At 34.8% G+C, this 22,713-nt stretch overlaps 1 protein-coding gene across 4 annotated transcripts in view; it reads right to left on the bottom strand.

Annotated features, from left to right (window-relative positions):
* The window catches only part of DCAF10 (DDB1 and CUL4 associated factor 10), a 53,955-nt gene that overhangs the window by 29,830 nt on the left and 1,412 nt on the right, over window positions 1–22,713 (bottom strand). For 3 of the 4 annotated variants that reach the window (XR_009691134.1, XM_061132665.1, XM_061132664.1), the window contains exon 2: window positions 8,257–8,370. Coding sequence is in view for 3 of the 4 variants with exons in the window: in XM_061132665.1 (XP_060988648.1) it covers window positions 8,257–8,370 (114 nt within the window). In the remaining variant the exon portion in view is untranslated. Of the gene's footprint in view, window positions 1–4,256; window positions 4,306–8,256; window positions 8,371–22,713 lie in introns of all 4 variants that reach the window. The other variant, XM_061132666.1, reaches the window with a different exon arrangement.

Below are 22,713 nucleotides of genomic sequence, written 5' to 3'. Positions count from 1 at the left end.
GTCCATTTCTAACTGTTGCTTCTTGACCAGCATACAAGTTTCTCAGGAGACAGGTAAGGTGGTCTGTACTCCTATCTCTTTAAGAATTTTCCACAGTTTGTTGTGCTCCACACAGTCAAAGGCTTTAGCACAGTCAATGAAGCAAAAGTAGATGTTTTTCTGGAATTCACTTGTTTTCTCCACAATCCAACAAATGTTGGCAATTTGATCTCTGGTTTCTCTGCCTCTTCAAAACCCCGTTTGTACATCTGGAAGTTCTCACTTCATGCACTGCTGAAGCCTAGCTTGAAGGATTTTGAGCAAAACCTTGCTAGCATGTGAAATGAGCACAACTGTATGGTAGTTTGAACATTCTTTGGCATTGCCCTTCTTTAAGGATTGGAATGAAAAGTGACCTTTTCCAGTCCTGTGGCCACTGCTGAGTTTACCAAATTTGCTGGCATATTGAGTGCTGCAGTTTAACTGCATTATCTTTTAGGATTTTAAATAGCTCAGCTGCAATTCCATCACCCCCACTTGCTTTGTTCATAATAATGCTTCCTAAGGCCCACTTGACTTCACACTCCAGGATGTCTGGCTCTAGGACATAATGCGTGCTCAGTTGACAAGTGGTGTCAAACTCTTTGCAACCCCATGGACTGTAGCCTATCAGGCTCCATTATCTATGGGATTTCCCAGGCAAGAATACTGGAATGGGTTGCCATTTCCCTCTCCAGGGGATCTCTCTGACTCAGGGATTGAACCTGTGTCCCCTGCACTGACAGGCAGATTCTTTACCACTGAGCCACCAAGGAAGCCTAGGATATAATAGGACCCCATTTAACTCTAACATATGACTATAGGAGCTCTGGATAAATTGAGGTTTTCATTATCAGAGGATGACTGGTAAAGGATAACAGCAACTGAAATTGAATTTTCTCAAAACTGGTACCAACATTTCATTGTACAAGGGAAATGTATCTTAAAACGAAAATCATGTAACAAGCCTTTTTACACTTAATTATATGCAAATTTTTAGAAAAAGAATAAGTTAAATGTATGGGTTTTTACATAACATTTCCAATGAAATTATGACACAGAATATGACATCCTTACTTCACAATTTTGTACTATAATAAAAAGAGGGCCATTTGTGTATAATATTCAAGATCTTCATCAATTTTCCCAAAGGCCTTTCCCTTAGTGCTATGAGATATTCACTTAATTCTTTGAAGTTTCTATCATGTCATCAATTCTGTCGTTCTCTTTTTTCTAACTGATAACTAGTCTAACTCTATCATATCCTCATTTGCCAATGATTTTGACCAGTTCTTTAATATCACTTCTCAGGGTCTTGCAAAACTGTATATCCTTTACAAGATCAGAAATTTCATGTTCCCCATGATAAGGACTGTACCTACACTGTCTGAAATATAACAATCAGAAAAAGACCAACAAAGACAGTAGGAAGGAAAAGAAGATCCTAGAATATTTAAATGGGCACTGATTTTTTTAACTGCCATGTCGCTAAGTAAATAGTCTTATAATAACTTCACTTCCTCTTGCAACCTCATAACTAGGGAACCTTGATTATTATATGGACTCAAATGCTCATACAGAGTCCTCATGAATGAGAAAGAAGACTGTATAATGGGCTTAAGAATTTAAATTACACATTTTCCCCTTTACTTTCACATGAAGCAATAGAAAATACTCTCTACAAATATCAATATTTTAACTTTACAAGATAAGCAAACCTCAAAACTAAGAAATGAACTACAAAACAGTACTAAGTATGTGGAAGATGACTATCTAGAACCAAAATAGGAAATGCATGCCTGTATCTCTGAACAGTACACTGAGGTGGTCTAATGGAACTAAGTATGAATTCCAACTCTATCACTTACTATACGTAAGAGCCCAGGCAAATCTCTTTATCTGAGTTGCAGTTTCTTCATTCCTTAAAAATGGGTACAATATCTGTCTCACATCAGGATACTGTGAGGATTAAACAATATAGTGTATTAAAAGTGCTTCACAAAAGGTTTGGCACATGGTAAGCATTCAAAAAATGGAAGTTAGTATTATTAATAAGTAATGCACACTTAAGCTCATGCCAGAGGATCTTTCTGATGTTTACTCAAAACACTTATGGGATATGTACTTCTAAATGGCTTCATAATCTGTTTTTCTAACAGATAAGCAAATCCAAATTTGTAAGTGTCAGGTACTAGAGCAAGCACACTGACAGCAGCAGATGAGAACTGATACTGAAAACGAACACAGATTCTAACAGCAAATTAGTCAGAGGTCATTTTGAGTAGGGGCAAAGAAACTGACATGTCTTTTCTTTTTGAGATGAGAAACTTTTAAATTGTAAAATATTAGAAACATTATGAAGAATGTAACAAACACCTGTGATACCCACCACCCAGCTTTATCAAATTTTAACATTTGGTTATCTTTTAGATCTTTTTTTTGAACATTACAAACACAATCAAAGAACCCTGTATATCCCTCCCCAATCCCATTCCCCTCCCTCCCTCCCTCCCCAGAGGGAACCACTATCCAAAATTTGTTTTGTTACTCCACTTGCAAGTTTTTAATACTATGAATTCACAACTGTATATCCATCCATAAGCAATTTAGTTTTGTTCTGCATTCAACTTATTTTGTCAGTATTTAATGAGCACCCACATGTGGCACAGTTCCAGATGATGAGGATAGAGCAGAGAACAAATACATGCCCTCATCAAGTTTATGTTTATTTATTTTTAAACTTTGTATAAATGGTATCACACTGTGTACAGCTCATTCTACAATTTGTTTTTCTGGCTCAATCCTGAATTTCTGAGGTACATCTCAGATACTGATGCTTCTATTTCATTTATTTTAACTGATGTATAGTATTCCATTGTATGAGTATACAATTTATAGTCCTCTTGATGGAGATTTGTTTCCAACTTCTATTACTGACAATGCTATAATGAAACTTCTTTACACATTGCTTTATTCACATGTGGTTTCTTTTAAACAACTGATATTCAATTTTAACCAGATATTGTTAAATTGCTCAAAATAATTTTACCGTTTTATACTCCATCAATACTGTCTAAGTGTCTATTTTTCAGCATCTTTGCCAATACTTTTTCTATATTGCTATTTTTATTTGTATTTCCATGATAACTAGTAAGCTTGAAAATCATTCCATATTTATTGCTCATTTTATTGGTATTTTCTCTTATGTGAGTCTCTGCCTATTTTGCTCTAAGGTAATTTATTCATATATTCTGGATACTAATCCTTTTCTTGGCTATGTGCATAGAAAATATCTTCTCCCACCAGCTTATCACTCATCTTCTCACACTGTTATGTCTTTAGTTACAACGAAGTTTTAAATTTTAATACAGGTGACTTTATCAATCCTTAATGGTTTATACTTTTTTGGTGTGTCTTAAAAAGAATCCTTTGTTGTATTTAGAATATAAATATATTCTATATTTCTTCTAAAAAGAAAGAAACTGGCAGTTATTTTTAGTTATGATATGAGGTAGAAATCTAATTTCATTTTCATCTTATACACACACACACACACACACACACACACACACAAAACCAATCTCTTTTCCATTTAGCCACACTAGTTTGTAAATAACCTGCTGTCATAAATCAAATTTTCATGTATGCATGTGTCTGTTTCTTGAAGTTCTATTTCATTTCACTGGTCACTTAATTTATCCCTGTCCTAAGATAAGGTCTGATATCTGGAGGGGTGGGTTCTCTTATCATCTCAGTCTTCCTCAAAGTTTTCTCGGACATTCTTGGTGCTTTATTTTTAAGTATGAACTTTATATCAAGTTAAAAAAAAAAAAAACCCTTTTTTAAAAACTAAAAATAAAAAATCCTGTTGGGATTTTTATTAAAACTGCACTAAATTCATAGACTACTTTGGAGGAAGAACTGACTTTATAATACTGAGTTTTCTCCTCCAGAGAAGATTTGCGTTTCTTCTTACAGGTACCCCACAGCACTACTAAGCTGGAACCAATGTAAAATTGCTGGCTGGAGGGGTCTGGACCATATGGCAGTGTGAAGGCTACATGAAGGCTAGCTTGTGGTTAGCAATTTACAGAGATTTTCTGACATGCCTCTACCCAATGCCACAGTCTAGATGAACAAGGTGGTTTATTTCTAGAAAACCTTTATGCTGGAACTGTAGCCCTTTGCAGAGTCTGTAGCCCCGAGTCTTATGCAGAGTTTTCTACTAGACTCCTCACCTTGAACTGGATGTAGAATTAACTCTCCTGTCCTTTGTACTTCTCATACCTGTCAAAACAGAAACTCAAAGAGTCACAGGCATTTAGCAGATGCCTCCAGGGTAAAAGCCAGCTGAATACATGTTTACTTCTTTGCATTCTTGCTTCCACTTCATTTTTGGCCCTACGAGTCCTTCCTTTCTTATCAGCTCAACTCTACATTAAAACAATATTAAAAAAAATTTATCCAACATTTCTGTTTTTAGCAGAAAGGTTATTCAAAGTATTTAAAATCTTTTACAACTTAATTTTTATTTGGTTGATTTACCAGTTTTTGTACAGAACTGTATTAAAATCTCTTACTATGATTATAGCCACGTATTGGAGGAGGTCTCGCTCAGTTGTATCCGACTCCTTGCGACCCTGTGGAAGGTAGCCTACCAGGCTCTACCATCCATGGAATTTTCCAGGCAAGAATACTGGAATGGGCTGCCATTTCCTTCTCCACAGACATGTACTAGTAATTCCTTATTATTCTATTTTTGCTTTCTTAATTTCAACTTGTATACAAGTTCATGATTATTATATATATGCTTGGTGGATTTTTCTTTTAATATGTAGTTGCCCTTTATCCTTATTAAAGAAAGCCTTTGGTCTTCCATCTGTTCAATAGGGGATAACCTACATCAATTTTCTTTTCCCATTTCTGGGTAGTTTTATTTTTGGTATCTCCATAAAGAGTATGTGTGATCTTGTTTTTTATTCAAATTTCTATCTGTCTTTTAATAAAGAAGATCAATTCATTTATATGTAAATGTAGACTATTAATATTTTGGACCTATTTCTACTTCTTGTTTTCTATTTATCTTTCCTTTCCTTTGCTTTTTTATTTTTACTTTTTAAGCTTTCCTTCTGTTTACTGATCAAGTTTTTAATAGTCTCTGCCACCCCCTGCCCCACTTTGCTGGTTTGAAAGCTATAAATGAAATTTTTATTATTTTAATTTTTTTATCATATATTTAATTATAAATTGTTCTGAAAGAGTCAGAAATTACTTAGTATTTCTATCCTCTTCCTAACATGATGTGAACCTTAAATGTTATACCTTCCCACTGAACAAAACTCCTCCACCCATACAAGCTATTTGTTGTCACCATCCAGAGCTACACTGTGCAATTTGGTAGCCATTAGACACATGTTGCTTTTGAGTCCTTAATATGTGGCCAGTCTGCCTTAAGATGTGCTCCACGTTTAAAGTATACACTGGACTTTGAAGATTTAGCATGATAAAAAAAATGTAAGTAAAACATCTCAGTAATTTTTATACTGATTCCATGTTGAAATAATAACATTTTAGGCATACTGGAGCAAGTAAATTATTAAAAATTAATTTAGTGTCTTTATGTGACTACTACACAATTTTTAATTTAACATTATAATTGTACTGGATAGTGCTAATCTAGAGTTTTCATTTTAACTTTGTTTTAAATGCACCTTCTTCCCCCTAAAATCCTGATCTATCTTCTATTAATAATAACATTTACAATTATAATATATATTAAAATTTAAATTATTTATCCTAGAATAAGATTTATCTAGATATGAAATGGTATAAAACATTATTTTGACTTAGTACTGATATTTAAGATATTACTCCTTTTTCTTCTAGCATCAACTACTGGTGATAAGAAACCAGGTAGTTTAATTATAATACCTCAATAGATAATCTGGCTTCTAACTTTGGTGGTAAGAGTTTCTTTACTTTTGATATCCTAGAGTTTTATCACAACCTGTCTAGATGTGAATTTATCTTTGTTTAACCCACTAAACGTTACATTTTACTTTTAATTCCAGAATTCAGGTCTTTCTTCAATGCCAAAAATTCTCAGCCTTTATGTCTTCAAAATTTAGTTCTCTTCTAATCTCTGCAACATTTTTTTTCTGTAGTTGATATATTACATATCTCAATCTCTAGGTAAAATTCTTAGTAATATTTTCCAACCCATTAATTCTCTCATCAGCATTGTACAGGGTAATAATTATCCCATCTATTAAGTTTTTTAATATACCAACTATATTTTTAATTTATAAAAGGTCTAGTTACTTCTTTTCCATATTAACCTATTCTTGTTTCATCTCTTTTGTTTCATAGTTTTGAGCTCTCTATTAATGGAAAGTATCTGTTAACTTTTTTTCTTTTTCTGTTAACTTATTCGAGCATCCTAAAGATGCTTTAAAGTGTCTTCCAATCAATGGAATACTATGCAGCCGTTAAAAAGAATAAAATCATCCCATGGGTACAAATGTGGAATGATCTCTAAATATGTCATTAAGTGAAAATGCCAAGGTAGAATGGTACCATTTATATAAAAGTATATATGTGTGTGTGTGTGTGTGTGTGTGTCTATGAGTGTATGTATATATATGTTTGTACATGCATAATAAACTATCTCAGAAAAGATACTAAGAAATTGGTAATAGTGGTTGCCTCTGGGAAGAGGAACTGAGTGGCTAGGGGACAGAGGTGGGAGACAGACTTACTTTTCACTGTTTACCCTTTTGTACCTTTGAATTTTGTACCACGTGCATGTATTACCTAGTCAAAAAAAATAAATAATTTATTTTTTAAAATAAAGTCTTTGTTGGACTACTCCATAAAAGTAATTTCATCTGGAGAAAATGCCTGTTCCAGTTGCTGATTCTGTTATACTAATATTAGATTATCTTAATGAGTTTTAGAATTTTGGTTGTAGACTCCTTTTGAGTAAGAAAGATGAAAACAAAAATTTCTTTCTCTCTTCCTATTTAATGATTTTATAGTTGTCCTATTTGGATTTCTGGACCCAAATCCACTACTAGGTCTCACTGAGATCAAAGCCTCCAGTTTCATGATGCTATGGGAGCTATCACGTATGTACCTTCAATCACAGACTCAGCAATGGCTTCACTCAGTTCATGGTCATGAGGCTAAATAAATCTTCATCAGCTAAAAGCTACAGCCCCAGGTAATTTAACAGTTTTTTCCTTTTTTCACCCTTTCACAAATGGGACAGACATTCCAACTAAACCCCTGGCTTTGTGTAATTATTCTGGCTCTGGTTCCTGCCTCACATGAAATACTTTAGCATTTTTGATTCCTCACAGGAGCTAAACTATTACATGTCAGTGCCAGCCTGAAAACCCAGTGGGCTTGTGTCTTCAACTCTGTAACAGCTTTTTGTGTGTGTTCCAGTCTGGCCATATGGCCACAAAGATGTTTATGCTGTTTCAGAGCCTAGCTGTATCTTTTGTGCTATTTAATCTACAGTTCTATATGTTTGGAGCATTTCTTCTTTTTGATGATTAAAAGTAATCATTATGAAAGTCATATAATCTCATTATATAAAGTTTTGAAAACAGAAAATTACTCATAATCCATTCATTCTAACACATCCACTGTAAGCATTTTGAAATACTTTCTCTAATCTTTTTCTTCTGCATCATGTCATATCTATAGATTTTATGATTTTAACCTGTACTATTTCAAGCATTTGTCCATGGTGATATACAGCATCTGTAATCATCATTTTAATGACTGTGTATTAGTCCACCAAATTATACAACTGTTATTTCCCACATTATTGAGAATTTAAGGAGCTTCAAACAATAAAGAAGTTCTCTGTGCCTATCTGTTTTTTTCCCCTCAACAGTTTGAATCTGGGGGCTGGTGGTGAGAGAGGCTAAGCAATGGCACTGCCCCAAAGCATTACAGGACTAGCAAAATAAATGGCTGAGGTTCATAATCATGGCCCTAATACACAAAGAGAAAAGGGAAAATCACATGGAAGTGAAAATGCATTTCAGAAAGATCCAATCCAAAATGGTTAACAGTAATTTTTATAATTAAAATGATAAGTTGCACAGTTCACAAATGTGTACCATCTAGTACTGCTGGTCAAGGAATTATAAATTTTCACTAACTTCCAAGACAGAATATTTTGGGTCACATTAATAAAGTTTACTTTCTCACTGTAATACTAACCTTATATTATTTACACAGTCTTCGTGAGCTTCAGAAAGTGTTTTTATGTGCTTTGAAGATATAGGATCAAAAAGTAGAACTTCAGTCTGTTCACAAGCAACTGTCAGCACTGACCTGGAAGCAAATGACACATTTCTCTTAGTTTATTTAGCATTCTGTTTTATTGATATTCATCTATTTATGACTATATAAGATATAGATGAATAACTTCTGTCCACATTAGTAGCAAATATTTAAAAGATTGAGACTATGCACTGTTGCAAGTAGTAGGAGGAAACAGTACTCTCATACCTTATGGTGAAGTATACGCTGGGTGCAGCTTGTATGGGGAGTACCAGTGTCTAGCAAAATTTTAAACGTGCCTATCTTTTATCTCAGCAAATTTAGTCTAGAGAAATAATAACTTCCAAATACAAAGAAGCACATATAAAGATATGCTTCATTGTAGGGAAAAATTGGAAGTAACCTAAATGTACATGAAAGAAAGATTGATTATATGAGCCATAGTATGTAATACTTTGCAAAATGGTGCAACACTTAAAACGGGATAACTTTATATGCATATGAAGGAGCCTAAAACATATTTTTACAAGAGAAAAGCTGGCTTCAGAAAGACATGCTTAAATGAGGCAACTTAGGAAAAGATCATATAAATTAGGCAATTCTTCATCAGCATCAATTAAAATGCATTGAAAGGTCTAGCGCACATCCTACCAAACCAGTTTTAGTGAAACTAAACCTTCTCCTTTACGGATTTTAGTATTGTTTCCTGTTTTAGCCCTTTCCTATTACAAAATTACATTTTTATAAACCTTTTACAAACACCATTTTTTAAACTTTTTTATTGAAGGATAATTGCTTTACAGAATTTTGTTGTTTTCTGTCAAACCTCAACATGAATCAGCTATAAGTATACCTATATCCGCTCCCTTTTGAAACTCCCTCCCATCTCCCTCCCCCATCCCATCCATCATACAGAGCCCATGTTTGAGTTTACTGAGCCATACAGCAAATTCCTGTTGGCTGTCTATTTTACATATGGTAATGTAAGTTTCCATGTTACTCTTCCCATACATCTCACCCTCTCCTCCCCTCTACCCATGTCCATAAGTCTATTCTCTACATCTGTTTCTCCACTGCTGCCCTATAAATAAATTCTTCAGTACCATTTTTCTATATTTTGTATTTGAGTTAAAATACGATATTTATCTTTCTCTTTCTGACTCACCTCACTCTATATTAATATGTTCTAAGTTAATCCACCTCATCAGAACTGACTCAAATGCATTCCTTCTTATGGCTGAGTAATACTCTATTGTGTACATATACCACAACTTCTTTATCCATTCATCTGTCGATGGACATCTAGGTTGCTTCCATGTTCTAGATATTGTAAATAGTGCTGCAATAAACAATGGGATACATGTGTCTTTTTCAACCCTGGTTTCCTCAGGGTATATGCCTAGGAGTGGGATTGCTGGGTCATATGGTGGTTTTATTCCTAGTTTTTTAAGGAATCTCCATTCCATCTTCCATAGTGACTGTATCAATTTACATTCCCCCCAAAAGTGTAAGGTGTTCCCTTTTCTCCACACACTCTCCAGCATTTACTGTTTGTAGACTTTTTAGTAATGGCCCTTCTGACCGGTGTGAGGTGGTATCTCATTGTGGTTTTGATTTTCATTTCTCTAATAATGAGCGATGTTGAGCATCATCTTTCTACATGTTTATTAGCCATGTGTATGTCTTCTTTGGAGAAATGTCTGTTTAGGTCTTTTTCCCACTTTTTGGATTGTTTGTTTTTTCACCATTGAGATGTATGAGCTGCCTGTATATTTTGGAAATTAATCCTTTGTCAGTTGTTTCATTTGCTATTACTTTCTCCCATTCCGAGGGTTGTCTTATCACCTTGCTTATAGTTTCCTTTGCTGTGCAAAAGTTTTTAAGCTTAATCTGGTCCCACTTGCTTACTCTTGTTTTTATTTCCATTACTCTAGGAGGTGGGTCATAGAGGATCTCGCTTTGATTTATGTCATTGAGTGTTCTGCCCATGTTTTCCTCAAAGAGTTTTATAGTTTCTAGTCTTACATTTAGGTCTTTAATCCATTTTGAGTTTATCTTTGTGTATGGTGTTAGGAAGTGTTCTAAATTCATACTTTTACATGTAGCTGTCTGGTTTTCCCAGCACCATTTATTGAAGTGGCTGTCTTTGCCCCAATGTATATTCTTGCCTCCTCTGTCTAAAATAAGGTACCCATAGGTGCATGGGTTTATTTCTGGGCTTTCTATCTTGTTCCATTGGTCTATATTTCTGTTTTTGTGCCACTACCATACTGTCTTGATGACTGTAGCTTTGTAGCATCATCTGAAGTCAGGAAGGTTGATTCCTCCAGCTCCATTCTTCTCTCTCAAGACTGCTTTGGCTATTCAGGGTCTTTTGTGTTTCCATATGAATTGTGAAATATTTTGTTCTAGTTCTGTGAAAAATGCCATTGGTAATTTGATAGGGATTGCATTGAATCTGTAGATTGCATTCTGTGGTATAATCATTTTCACAATATTGATTCTTCCTACCCAGTAACATGGAATCTCTCTCCATTTGTTTCTGTCATCTTTGATTTCTTTCATCGGTGTCTTATAATTTTCTGTGTACAGTTCTTTTGTCTCCTTCAGTTCAGTTCAGTCACGCAGTCGTGTCCGACTCTTTGCGACCCCGACTCTCTGCGACCCCATGAATCGCAGTACGCCAGGTCTCCCTGTCCATCACCAACTCCCGGAGTTCACTCAAACTCATGCCCATCGAGTCAGTGATGCCATCCAGCCATCTCATCCTCTGTCGTCCCCTTCTCCTCCTGCCCCCAATCCCTCCCAGCATCAGGGTCTTTTCCAATGAGTCAACTCTTCGCATGAGGTGGCCAAAGTATTGTAGTTTCAGCTTCAGCATCAGTCCTTCCAATGAACACCCAGGACTGATCTCCTTTAGGATGGACTGCTTGGATCTCCTGCAGTCCAAGAGTCTTCTCCAACATCATAGTTCAAAAGCATCAATTTTTCAGCGCTCAGCTTTCTTCACAGTCCAACTCTCACATCCATACATGACCATGGGAAAAACCATAGCCTTGACTAGACGGACCTTTGTTGGCTTTGCTTTTAATGTCTTCTAATTGCTTTTAATGCAGTAATGTCTCTGCTTTTAAATATGCTATCTAGGTTGGTCATAACTTTCCTTCCAAGGAGTAAGCGTCTTTTAATTTCATGGCTGCAGTCACCATCTGCAGTGATTTTGGAGCCCAAAAAAATAAAAACTGACACTGTTTCCACTGTCTCCCCATCTATTTCCCATGAGGTGATGAGACCAGATGCCATGATCTTAGTTTTCTGAATGTTAAGCTTTAAGCAAACTTTTTCCCTCTCCTTTTTCACTTTCATCAAGAGGCTTTTTAGTTCCTCTTCACTTTCTGCCATAAGGGTGGTGTCATCTGCATATCTGAGGTTATTCATATTTCTCCTGGCAATCTTGATTCCAGCTTGTGCTTCTTCCAGCCCAGCATTTCTCATGATGTACTCTGCATATAAGTTAAATAAGCAGGGTGACAATATACAGCCTTGACATACTCCTTTTCCTATGTGGAACCAGTCTGTTGTTCCACGTCCAGTTCTAACTGTTGCTTCCTGACCTGCATACAGGTTTCTCAAGAGGCAGCTCAGGTGGCCTGGTGTTCTCATCTCTTTTAGAATCTTCCACAGTTTATTGTGATCAACATAGTCAAAGGCTTTGGCGTAGTCAATAAAGCAGAAATAGATATTTTTCTGGAACTCTCTTGCTTTTTCGATGATCCAGGGGATGTTGGAAATTTGATCTCTGGTTCCTCTGCCTTTCCTAAAACCAGTTTGAACATCTGGAAGTTCTTGGTTCATGTATTGCTGAAGCCTGGCTTGGAGAATTTTGAGCATTACTTTACTAGCATGTGAGATGAGTGCAATTGTGCAGTAGTTTGAGCATTCTTTGGGACTGCCTTTCTTAGGGATTGGATGAAAACTGACCTTTTCCAGTCCTGTGGCCACTGCTGAGTTTTCCAAATTTGCTGACATATTGAGTGCAGCACTTTCACAGCATCATCTTTCAGGATTTGAAATAGCTCAACTGGAATTCCATCACATCCACTAGCTTTGTTTGTAGTGATGCTTTCTAAGGCCCATTTGAGTTCACATTCCAGGATGTCTGGCTCTAGGTGAGTGATCACACCATTGTGACTATCTGGGTCATGAAGATCATTTTTGTACAGTTCTTCTGGGTATTCTTGCCAGCTCTTCTTAATATCTTCTGTTTCTGTTAGGTCCATACTATTTCTCTCCTTTATTGAGCCCATCTTTGCATGAAATGTTCCCTTGGTATCTCTAATTTTCTTGAAGAGATCTCTAGTCTTTCCCATTCTGTTGTTTTCCTCTATTTCTTTGCACTGATCACTGAGGAAGCCTTTCTTATCTCTCCTGGCTATTCAAGTTTATTCCTAGATATTTAATTCTTTTTGTTGCAATGGTGAATGGGATTGATTCCTTAATTTCTCTGATTTTTCATTGTTAGTATATAGAAATGCAAGTGATTTCTATGTGTTGATTTTGTATCCTACAACCTTGCTAAATCCACTGATTAGCTCTAGTAATTTTCTGATACTATCTTTAGGGTTTTCTATGTACAGTATCATGTCATCTGCAAACAGTGAGAGCTTTACTTCATCTTTTCCAATCTGGATTCCTTTTGTTTCTTTTTCTTCTCTGACTGCTGTAGCTAGGACTTCCAGAACTGTGTTGAATAATAGTGGTGAAAGTGGACACTCTTGTCTTGTTCCTGATCTTTGGGGGAATGCTTTCAGTTTTTCACCATTGACAATAATGTTTTTTGTAGGCTTATCATATATGGCCTTTACGATGTTGAGGTAGGTTCCTTCTATGCCCATTTTTTGAAGTGTTTTAATCATAAAGGGGTGCTGAACTTTGTCAAAGGCTTTTTCTGCATCTATTGAGAGTCTCTTATGGTTTTTATCTTTCAATTTGTTAATATGGTGTATCACATTGGTTGATTTGCATATATTGAAGAATCCTTGCATTCCTGGAATAAACCCAACTTGATCATGGTGTATGAGATTTTTGATGTGTTGCTGAATTCTGTTTGCTAAAATTTTGTTGAGGATTTTTGCATCTATGTTCATCAGTGATATTGGCCTATAGTTTTCTTTCTTTGTGTTGTCTTTGGTTTTGGTATCAGGGTGATAGTGGCCTTGAAGAATGAGTTTGGAAGTGTTCTTTCCTCTGCAATTTTTTGAAAGTTTTAGGATAGGCATTAGCTCTTTTCTAAATGTTTGACAGAATTCTCCTATGAAGCCATCTGATCCTGGGCTTTTGTTTTTGGGGAGATTTTTGATCACAGCTTCAATTTCAGTGCTTGTAACTGGGTTGTTCATAACTTCTATTTCTTCCTGGTTCAGTCTTGAAAGACTGAACTTTTCTAAGAATCTGTCCATTTCTTCCAGGTTATCCATTTTATTGCCATACAGTTGTTCATAATAGTCTCTTATAATCCTTCTTATTTCTGCATTGTTGTAACCTCTCCTTTTCATTTTGTTGATTTGATTCTTCTCTTTTTTTCTTGATGAGTCTGGCTAAAGGTTTGTCGATTTTGTTTATCTTCTCAAAGAACCAGCTTTTAGTTTTATTAATCTTTACTACTGTTTCTTTCATTTCTTTTTATTTCTGCTCAGATGTTTATGATTTCTTCCCCTCTACTAACTTTGGGGGTGTTTTGTTCTTCTTTTTCCAGTTGTGTTAGGTTGTCTATTTGATGTTTTTCTTGTTTCTTGAGGTACAACTGTATTCCTATAAACCTCCCTCTTAGGACTGCTTTTGCTGCATCCCATAGGTTTTGAGTTGTCATGTTTTCATTGTCACTTGTTTCTAGAAATTTTTTGATTTCCCTTTTGATTTCTTCAGTAAACTGTTGGTTATTTAGAAACATGTTATTTAATCCCCATGTGTTTGTGTTTCTTACATTTTTCTTGTAATTGATATCTAGTCTCAAAGCATTGTGGTCAGAGAAGATGCTTGATATGCTTTCAATTTTCTTAAATTTACTGAGGTTTGTTTTGTGACCCAAGATGTGGTCTATCCTCGAGAATGTTCCAAGTGCACTTGAGAAGGTATATTCTTCTGCATTTGGATGGAATGTCCTGCAAATAACAATGAGATCCATCTCATCTAATGTATCATTTAAGGCTTGTGTTTCCTTATTTTCTGTTTTGATGATCTGTCCATCAAAAGTGGGGGTGTTTAAAGTCTCCTACTATTATTGTGTTACTGTCAATTTCTCCTTTTATGTCTGTTAGTCAAACACCATTTTATTTCTGAAAATCTATTGTCTTTTATTGATTTTGTCTTAGTTTTCTGCAAAGACTGATCTACTAGCAAATGAAATCTTGAACTGATTTCAATTCAGGATTGAAATTGATTGATTTTACTTTCAAATGAAATTCTGAAAGTGCAATCTTTTCAATTTATAATTCCAATAGCACATGGGATGTTTACACTTTAAGATGAAAGTGCATAAGATAGAATTCTAAATGGGCAAACTTTAAAATTCAGAACAAATGGTAAGCAGAAACATCTACTAAATTGAAATCTTTTCCATATTTAGAAATCATGAAATTATCCTTTAAAGAGTGTCTGCCTAAATCCTCTTGTGAGGTACCTGGATTTCAAAAATTTGATAATACCTGAAGGATTTCTGCGTTAGTTAACTACCATGAGTAAAAATATTCAAATTAATATATGTAATTTTAGAAGATGCATAAATATTTCTTTTTGTTAGAAGAGTCATGAAATGAACTTGTCTTCTTTTCATGCATAAAAGTAATGAATCAATGATTCTTGGGAAGTCTTAATAGTAAACATTATAAACAAGAGAGCTATTAAGAGATCAATAAGACTGATAGTCATTTTTTCATTTTAATATAATCTATTTTTGTACATGGCATAATTTGTAACTTTTAAAACTGGATGTCATTTGTCCCAACATCAAACCCTATACCTTTGTAAATGCCATCTTTATCATATATAGATTTTCTTTTAGGACTCTATATTCTATTTCATACAATTTCTAAAAGATTTGGCAAGTGGCAAAGCAAGACCCCCTCACTGCCCTAATAAACATTTTTAGGGGAAGCTAATGTCACACTCTCTTCTCCAAATGAATTTTAGATATAGCATGTCAGGTCCTACTAAAAAATCTTGTTGGTATTTTTATTAGGATGCAGTGGCTTTACAAATTAATCTGGTAGAATTTATATCATACAGCATTGAATCGTCTCATCAATAATATGCAATTTTCCACATATTTAAGACATTCTTAGCAAGAAAACTGTAACAATTCTTTGTACATCCTTATACATTTAGAATTTACACAGGAAGTTATACATACACACACATATCCACCTGTGGATTTTGAGGTTGTAATAAATCTATAGAAAAGTTTGCATAGGGTTGATAGTTTTACAATATGGAGACTTCCAATCCTTGAACATGGCATATCTCCATTTATAATGGAGATTTTCTCCATGTAGATCATGCCTATCTTTCATTAGATCTATTCCTGGGTACTTGAGATATTTTTTATGCTTTTGTAAATGTTCTTTTTAAAATTTTGTTTCAGGGACTTCCCTGGTGGCCCAGTGGCTGGGACTCCGAGCTCCCAATGCAGGGGGCTCAGGGTTCGATCCCTGGTCAGAGAACTAGACCCCACATGCCACAACTAAGACTCGGCACAGTCAAATAAATAAATATTTAAAAATAAAATAAAATAAAATTTTGTTTCATTTGCTGCTGGTGTACAGGAGGCAAACTGATTTTTTATTCTAACAATCTTATTCTAATATTTATCATATGTTATTTTAGGTTTTCTTTGTCAATTATCATTAATCATCTACAAACAACTGCATTCTTATTTTTAATATTTTTTTCTTTGCTGCACCAGCTAGGACCTTCAGAACAATGTTGAACAGAAATGTTTATATAGCAAGCACTCTTGTCTTATTCCTGATCTTTAAGAATACATTCATTTCATCATTAAGCACAATGTTTGTTACAGGGTTTGTTTGTTTTGGTAGATTCCTACTACTGGATTAAGGAAATTCTCTTCTACCTCAAATCTGTTCCTTTTTTTTTCATTAATATACATTAGTGAAAAAGTGAAGTCACTCAGTCGTGTCTGACTCTTAGCAACCCCATGGACTGCAGCCTACCAGGCTCCTTGTCCACGGGATTTTCCAGGCAAGAGTACTGGAGTGGGTTGCCATTGCTAAAGTATATGAAATATTTTCTAACATTTATTGAAATTATCCTATAGTTTTCTTTTAATATGTTAATGTAGTGATTTACAATTAATATATTTTCTAGTGTCAAATCAATCTTTCACTTCTACCATATTGCTACATTCAGTTGGCTAAAAAGGTGGATTCACATCTCTGGCTACCCTCCTTTTGCAGAGCTTGGCCCTGAAATTTCCTCACTGCCTCAGTTCTCTACTCCCTTCAAACATAACTGTTTATATCTTATATTAGATATTTACGTTTTTCTGTAGCTTTTCTAATTATTCTCAGTTGGAGGGTTAGTCCAAACCACCTATTCTGCTACTTCTGGAAAGCTGCAATCTCTGCTTCTTGCATCTGAAATTATACCCCCCTTTTCATTCTAAATATTGTTTATCTGGGTATTCCATTGATCAATTTAATGAGCATGTTTCACTATTCTTTGTCTTTTCAAAGGCAAATCTTTCTGTTGAGTATTTCTACTTGAGTTTTAGAATTTCAATAATTTTACTCTGTATTTCTGTATTTCCTTCCTTTGGCTGTCTTCAGATTTACTTTGTTATAACTTCACTATTCTGTTATTATTTCTTGAGATAGATACTTAGCTAATTAATTTTCCTTATCTTCCTTTCTAGTTTATTAAAGATCATAATTTTCATACTAAGTACATATTTATTTATATCCCACAACTTTTGAGATGTGGTATTTTCATTTAGTTCTAAATATTTCTAATTTCCATTATCATTTCTACTTTGACTTATGAGCTATTTATAAATTTTTACTTATATTTAACTTGAAAATACATGCTATTAATTTGTAGCAATCACATTATCCTGAGACACTATTTAATGACAATCTTTTGAAATATGTGGCCTTATAAGAGAGGAATTTTTAATTCATCTTTGTGTGTGTGGGGGGGGCGGAAACCCATGCGGCAGCTGTTACATAAGTGTGATATTAAAAAATACTAAATGTTCAATAGTAATATAAATTTACATATGAATAATTTAAATGTTAAAACATTAAAAAATAGGCTAACCTATAGGTTATAAAAATGCTTGCCAAGTGATATTAATTCTAACTCAAATTGTTTATCAAATTGTTCTAGTAACCCCCAAACATTTATTAATTTTAGAAATTGGGGCCATAATTATCTCTTTGACCCAGATGCCTTTGTTTGGACCATTAACTGCCATAGGAAACTGCATAAAGACCCTCCAAAAATTTCCACATTAAACAAGTAGTCACTCTATAAAACAAACTTATGGTTACAAAAGAGGAAGGAAGGAATGATAAATCAGGAGTAGGGGATTAACAGATACAAACCACTACAGATAAAATAGATAAGCAACAAGGATTTCCTATGTAGCACAAAGAATTATAGTCAATATCTTGTAACATCTATAATGGAAAAAAATCTGAAAAAAAAATATACATAACTAAGTCACTTTTCCGTACACCTGAAACTAACACAATATTGTAAATCAACTATATTTCAGTTTAAAAATTCCTTATAAAAGGTAGTTTTTAAGTAACTTGTGGTCTTGATAAGTTAAAAAAAAATCACTCTTAATAGCAATAAAATTATTCATGGAGCTGAATCCTCTTTTTAGCTTTTGCTGCAGTTAATAGTAAGTATACTGGAAAAATTTTAACCCTTTTAATGCTTGCTGTTCATTTTTACATTCAATTATATTAATAACTAAGTGACAAAATAATTGATACATCATATTTAATGATATCAAACCTAATCCTTCAGCCCAGATGAGACATAATGTAATACAGCAGCTAAAAGCATAAACCAGAGTACAAATCCTTTTCAGTTCTCTCAACCAAGTGTTTCTGATATAGAGAGGACATTTTGGCAGTCATGTTCATTAATAAAGTGAGTGTTATTAATACCTATGGTGGGTATGTATTCAGTGGCTTTTGGCAAAATTATACCTCTAAATAAAGGTGAAATTCAGTAAGAATGGTAAGATTAGGGATCTGTATCCATAAGGTATTCCTCCGTAAAGCATCCCACTGGCCTCATTTACCTGCCACGGGTGCTATCCTGCAGTGGGTGTTCACACTTTGTCAAGAGAATCAACGTTTGGATGGTGCCTCCAGTGGTGGCATTACTCTCATCTGACTGCTCCTTTTATCTCTGGATCTCCCAAGAGGCTGCTGCTGCTGCTAAAGTCACTTCAGTCGTGTCCGACTCTGTGCGACCCCACAGACGGCAGCCCATCAGGCCCCTCCGTCCGTGGGATTTTCCAGGCAAGAGTACTGGAGTGGGGTGCCATTGCCTTCTCCGCCCAAGAGGCTAGTTACCACAAATGGGTTACTCTAGGAGAACCTATGGAAGGTGCTTAAGTACTAGGAGGGCACTCTGGACTTGGCACAGTAACTAACTATTCAACCACCATGGATATATATTAATATTTTAACAACTGGTACGGTTGAACCAATGTGTACTAGCTGAACATCAGGTCTGAATGCAGTACTCTATACATACTCTTTAGAAGTGGTACTATTGCTGTGTCTGTCTAATTAACTGAGGTATGCTATAATGTACATTAAAATCAACTCTATGATAAGTTTTCTCTTTTCTCCTTGAAGTTATCAATTTTGGATGTATATAAGTTAAAAAACTCAATTTCAGAATTTTTTTATTTTTCAGGTGAATTGATCTGAATATAAAGTAACCTATCTGTAGTAATTTTTTTTGCCTTAAAGCCTATTTTGTTGATATTAAATATAATTCAGCAGCTTTCTTTTGCTTAGGTGTTTGACATATCCTCTTTATCTTATGTACAAGAAGTACATTTAGTATTTCTATATTATAATTAGTAACATTTGTATTTATTTTCAGTGATTCTTTGTGCTTTATTATACCTTTTCTACTTTTCTTCCCTTTCCCTTTCTTGTCTTCTGGAATATGTTTTTCCTCATTCCAAATTTTTTTCTTCTTCTAGTCCTGAAATAATACACTTATTTGTCTTTTGGTGGTTACCCTGTAAATTTTAATATGTACACATTAAAGCCTAAAGTTAATATATCACAATTCTCCCTCAAAAAAATAAAGAACTTCAAACATCCCTTCATAATTTATATGCTATTGTTGTCTTCTATTTTAGCTACATCTTTGTTAATCCCAAAAGACAAAATCAGATTGTTTTACATACAAATTTCCCACTTTCTCTGATCATTCCTTCTAATATCTCAAGACCTTAAGCTGAAAACACCTTCTTCTCTCTGAACTTAGACTTCCATTACTGAAGGTGTGGTGGCAAACTTACTGAGCTTTGATTGGATGCTTATGTATTTATATCATCTTTGTTTTTGACAAGAACAAAGAACTCATATTTGCTGGGTATAGACATTCAGGTTGGCAGTTTTTCTCAGCATACTGAAATGTAATCACCACTATCCTCTAATTTACACTATTACTGATGACTGATTGGCTTTCACTTGCATAGTTACTCCTTTGAAGGTCTTTTTCCCTCTGGCTTTTATTATTTTATACCTGTTGTCCTACAGTTTCCTATATGGCAAGGGAGAATTCCTGCTGGGGTGTGTCCGGTTTCTTAAATCATTTGATACCTTTCTTCAATTCTGGAAAGTTCTCACCTATTGTGGCTTCAAGTTTGTTTTATCCTATTACTGCATTTTTGTTGGGAACTGACCAGATACACAGTATACATTTTTCTCTCTGTGCTTTGTGTCACCAAGCCTCCTTCGTATTTTCAGTCTCTTTGCCTCTCTTGTCTGCAATCTGGATAAGTTCTTTACTTCTGTTTTCCAATACACTAATTCTCTCTACATCAGTGCCTAATGTATTCTTATAGAGGATAGCGTAAGAAAGTCCATATTATTGCAAATATTATCAAAATTCCTTTTTCAAAATGCCACTTTAGGAGGTGACACACTTATCTTGACAACGCTGCTATTGCTTAAAACATTTTATAGTTCTTTACGGATTACCTTCTGGTCCATGTATCCTTCATTTTTCTTTCTTAGTGCCAAATTTCTAGTCTGGTCTCTATAAAATTCTTAATTTTAATTCTTATCTTCTGTATCACCTCTTCTTTTTGCACTGAGAAGTCCTTGACAGTGGCTACAGTATCCAGTAAGCTGATTTAACTTATATATAACTGAAGGATATGAGAAATCATCTCATTTAACAAGATATGTCAATTTATATAAAACCATTTTAAGTCCTCTAAATATTGGGGCATATTAGATATAGTCAGAAGACTAAAAAATTACAACACTGAACTATTTTCACCTATTATCTTGACAGAAATGAAAAAGAATGGCAATGTGCAATACTGGCAAGGGTACAGGAAGACAAGCACTTTCATTGGGACTGCTAAGAATACGGATTGGTACAGTCTTCACAAAGGGCAGTTTAATAATAGGAATCCAAAATCTTCAAAACCTTTTACTCATTCTAAGGACTTACCATAAGGACATAAATTTAAAATATCAGTTTAAAGGTTTTAACTAATGAAAAAATTTAAACAATGCTGTAGAAATATATTCAGTAACATAGATAATTTATAATGTATGAAAAAAAAGCAGGCTACAAAACAGTAGGTTCTATTTTTATGTTAAACATACAAAGGGAGCTCCATGGTGGTCCAATGGTTAGGACTCGGCACTCTCACTGCCATGGCCCATGTTCAGTCCCTGGTCAGGGAACTAAGACCCACAAGCTGCACATGGTGCAGTCAAAAAAAAATTTTTTTTCAACAAATAAAAAAGATATATACAAAGAAAAAGATTCCTTAGATATCCATTTACTCTCTGGGATCATGAAGGATATTTAGCTTATTTTAGTTTCATTTACTGCCTAGGTTTTCTACAGTAAGTAATTAGTAATTGTATAGTTACATGTTATTGCATGAAATATCAGAATACCTAAATAAAGTACCACCTTTTACAAAAATGTTACTATAGGAAAACATAGCCCATACTAAAACAAGAACTATCAGTAATATACTCCTCATTCTTATAGTACTGGTAATGATAATTCCTTTGTCATAACTCATTCTTAACCCTCTCACCCTCTACCTAAAATTCCACCTTCAAAGAGTAGAAACAACTACTTCTGAAGGCCTGATAGAACAGGTAGGAGGCTGGAAGGAAAGGAGCTGGGATATGCTGAAGAGAGGAACAGAAGGGTTATGAAGAACAAACTGCTGGTATTTGGGGAGAAATTTTAGCAATAGCACTAGGTTGGAGGAAGGAGTAAGGAGAGGAGGTTCCACAGATAAACTTCAGCAGAATAGTTAGTTTCTCCTCTCGCCAATCTTCCCTGTATTCAGGTGCACAGTCACTGTTTCAAGTCAATTACTATATTAAGAAAAAGCATCTGTAAGTGAAATGGACTAGGGTGTACCTGCTCAGTGACCCCAGATTCTGATACTTTGCTCCTTCGTCAGCATATTTCATGTCTTTCTTCAGCACAATTTTTTCCTTTGTTAACCTATGGTCTTTCGGTTTCTCTAACATATCATCTAACATAACATAGGTCGTTTGACATACCAGTTCCTTCATCTGAAATATTTCTATCCCCTCCCCAACACTGTCTTGACTAATTTATCTCCTACTCATCTTTCCATCTTGGTTAAGTGTCACTTTCTCAGGGAAACCTTGAACACCCTAGTCCACAACAGGTTATTTCCAGCCTTTATCTCAACCTGTAAATATGTACCATGAAATTATCTAGTATGTTTATTAATGTCTAGTTGAACCAACAGGTCCCAAGACTAATGAACGCAATGCCATTTGTTGTTTTGCTCACCACTGCCACCTCTGCCTCTAGAGCATAGCAAGTGCTCAACAAATACATGCTCAATGAGGGACTGAGTGAATGAATAACTAAGCAAATGACTAGGAACCCAGAGGCCCTGATTTGTTAAGAGTTGTATTATTTACGTCCCCTCATGGTGGAACCCTGTGTAAAGTTTTTCCTTTGACTGCTGTTGAACTTGTTCCTGTACTCAAAAAACAAAGTTTAAAAAACAGGTATCACTTTGAAAATTCTCCATAGCTCAAAGTAAACCGAGGCCAAACATGGTATTTTAATTATCCAAGAAAAAGGCTAGAT

The sequence above is a fragment of the Dama dama genome, chromosome 29, assembly GCF_033118175.1.
Source record: "Dama dama isolate Ldn47 chromosome 29, ASM3311817v1, whole genome shotgun sequence".
NCBI classification, from domain to species: Eukaryota; Metazoa; Chordata; class Mammalia; order Artiodactyla; family Cervidae; genus Dama; species Dama dama.
The sequence above is the reverse complement of the archived record's forward strand: the minus strand, read 5'-3'. Positions and strand labels throughout refer to the sequence as shown.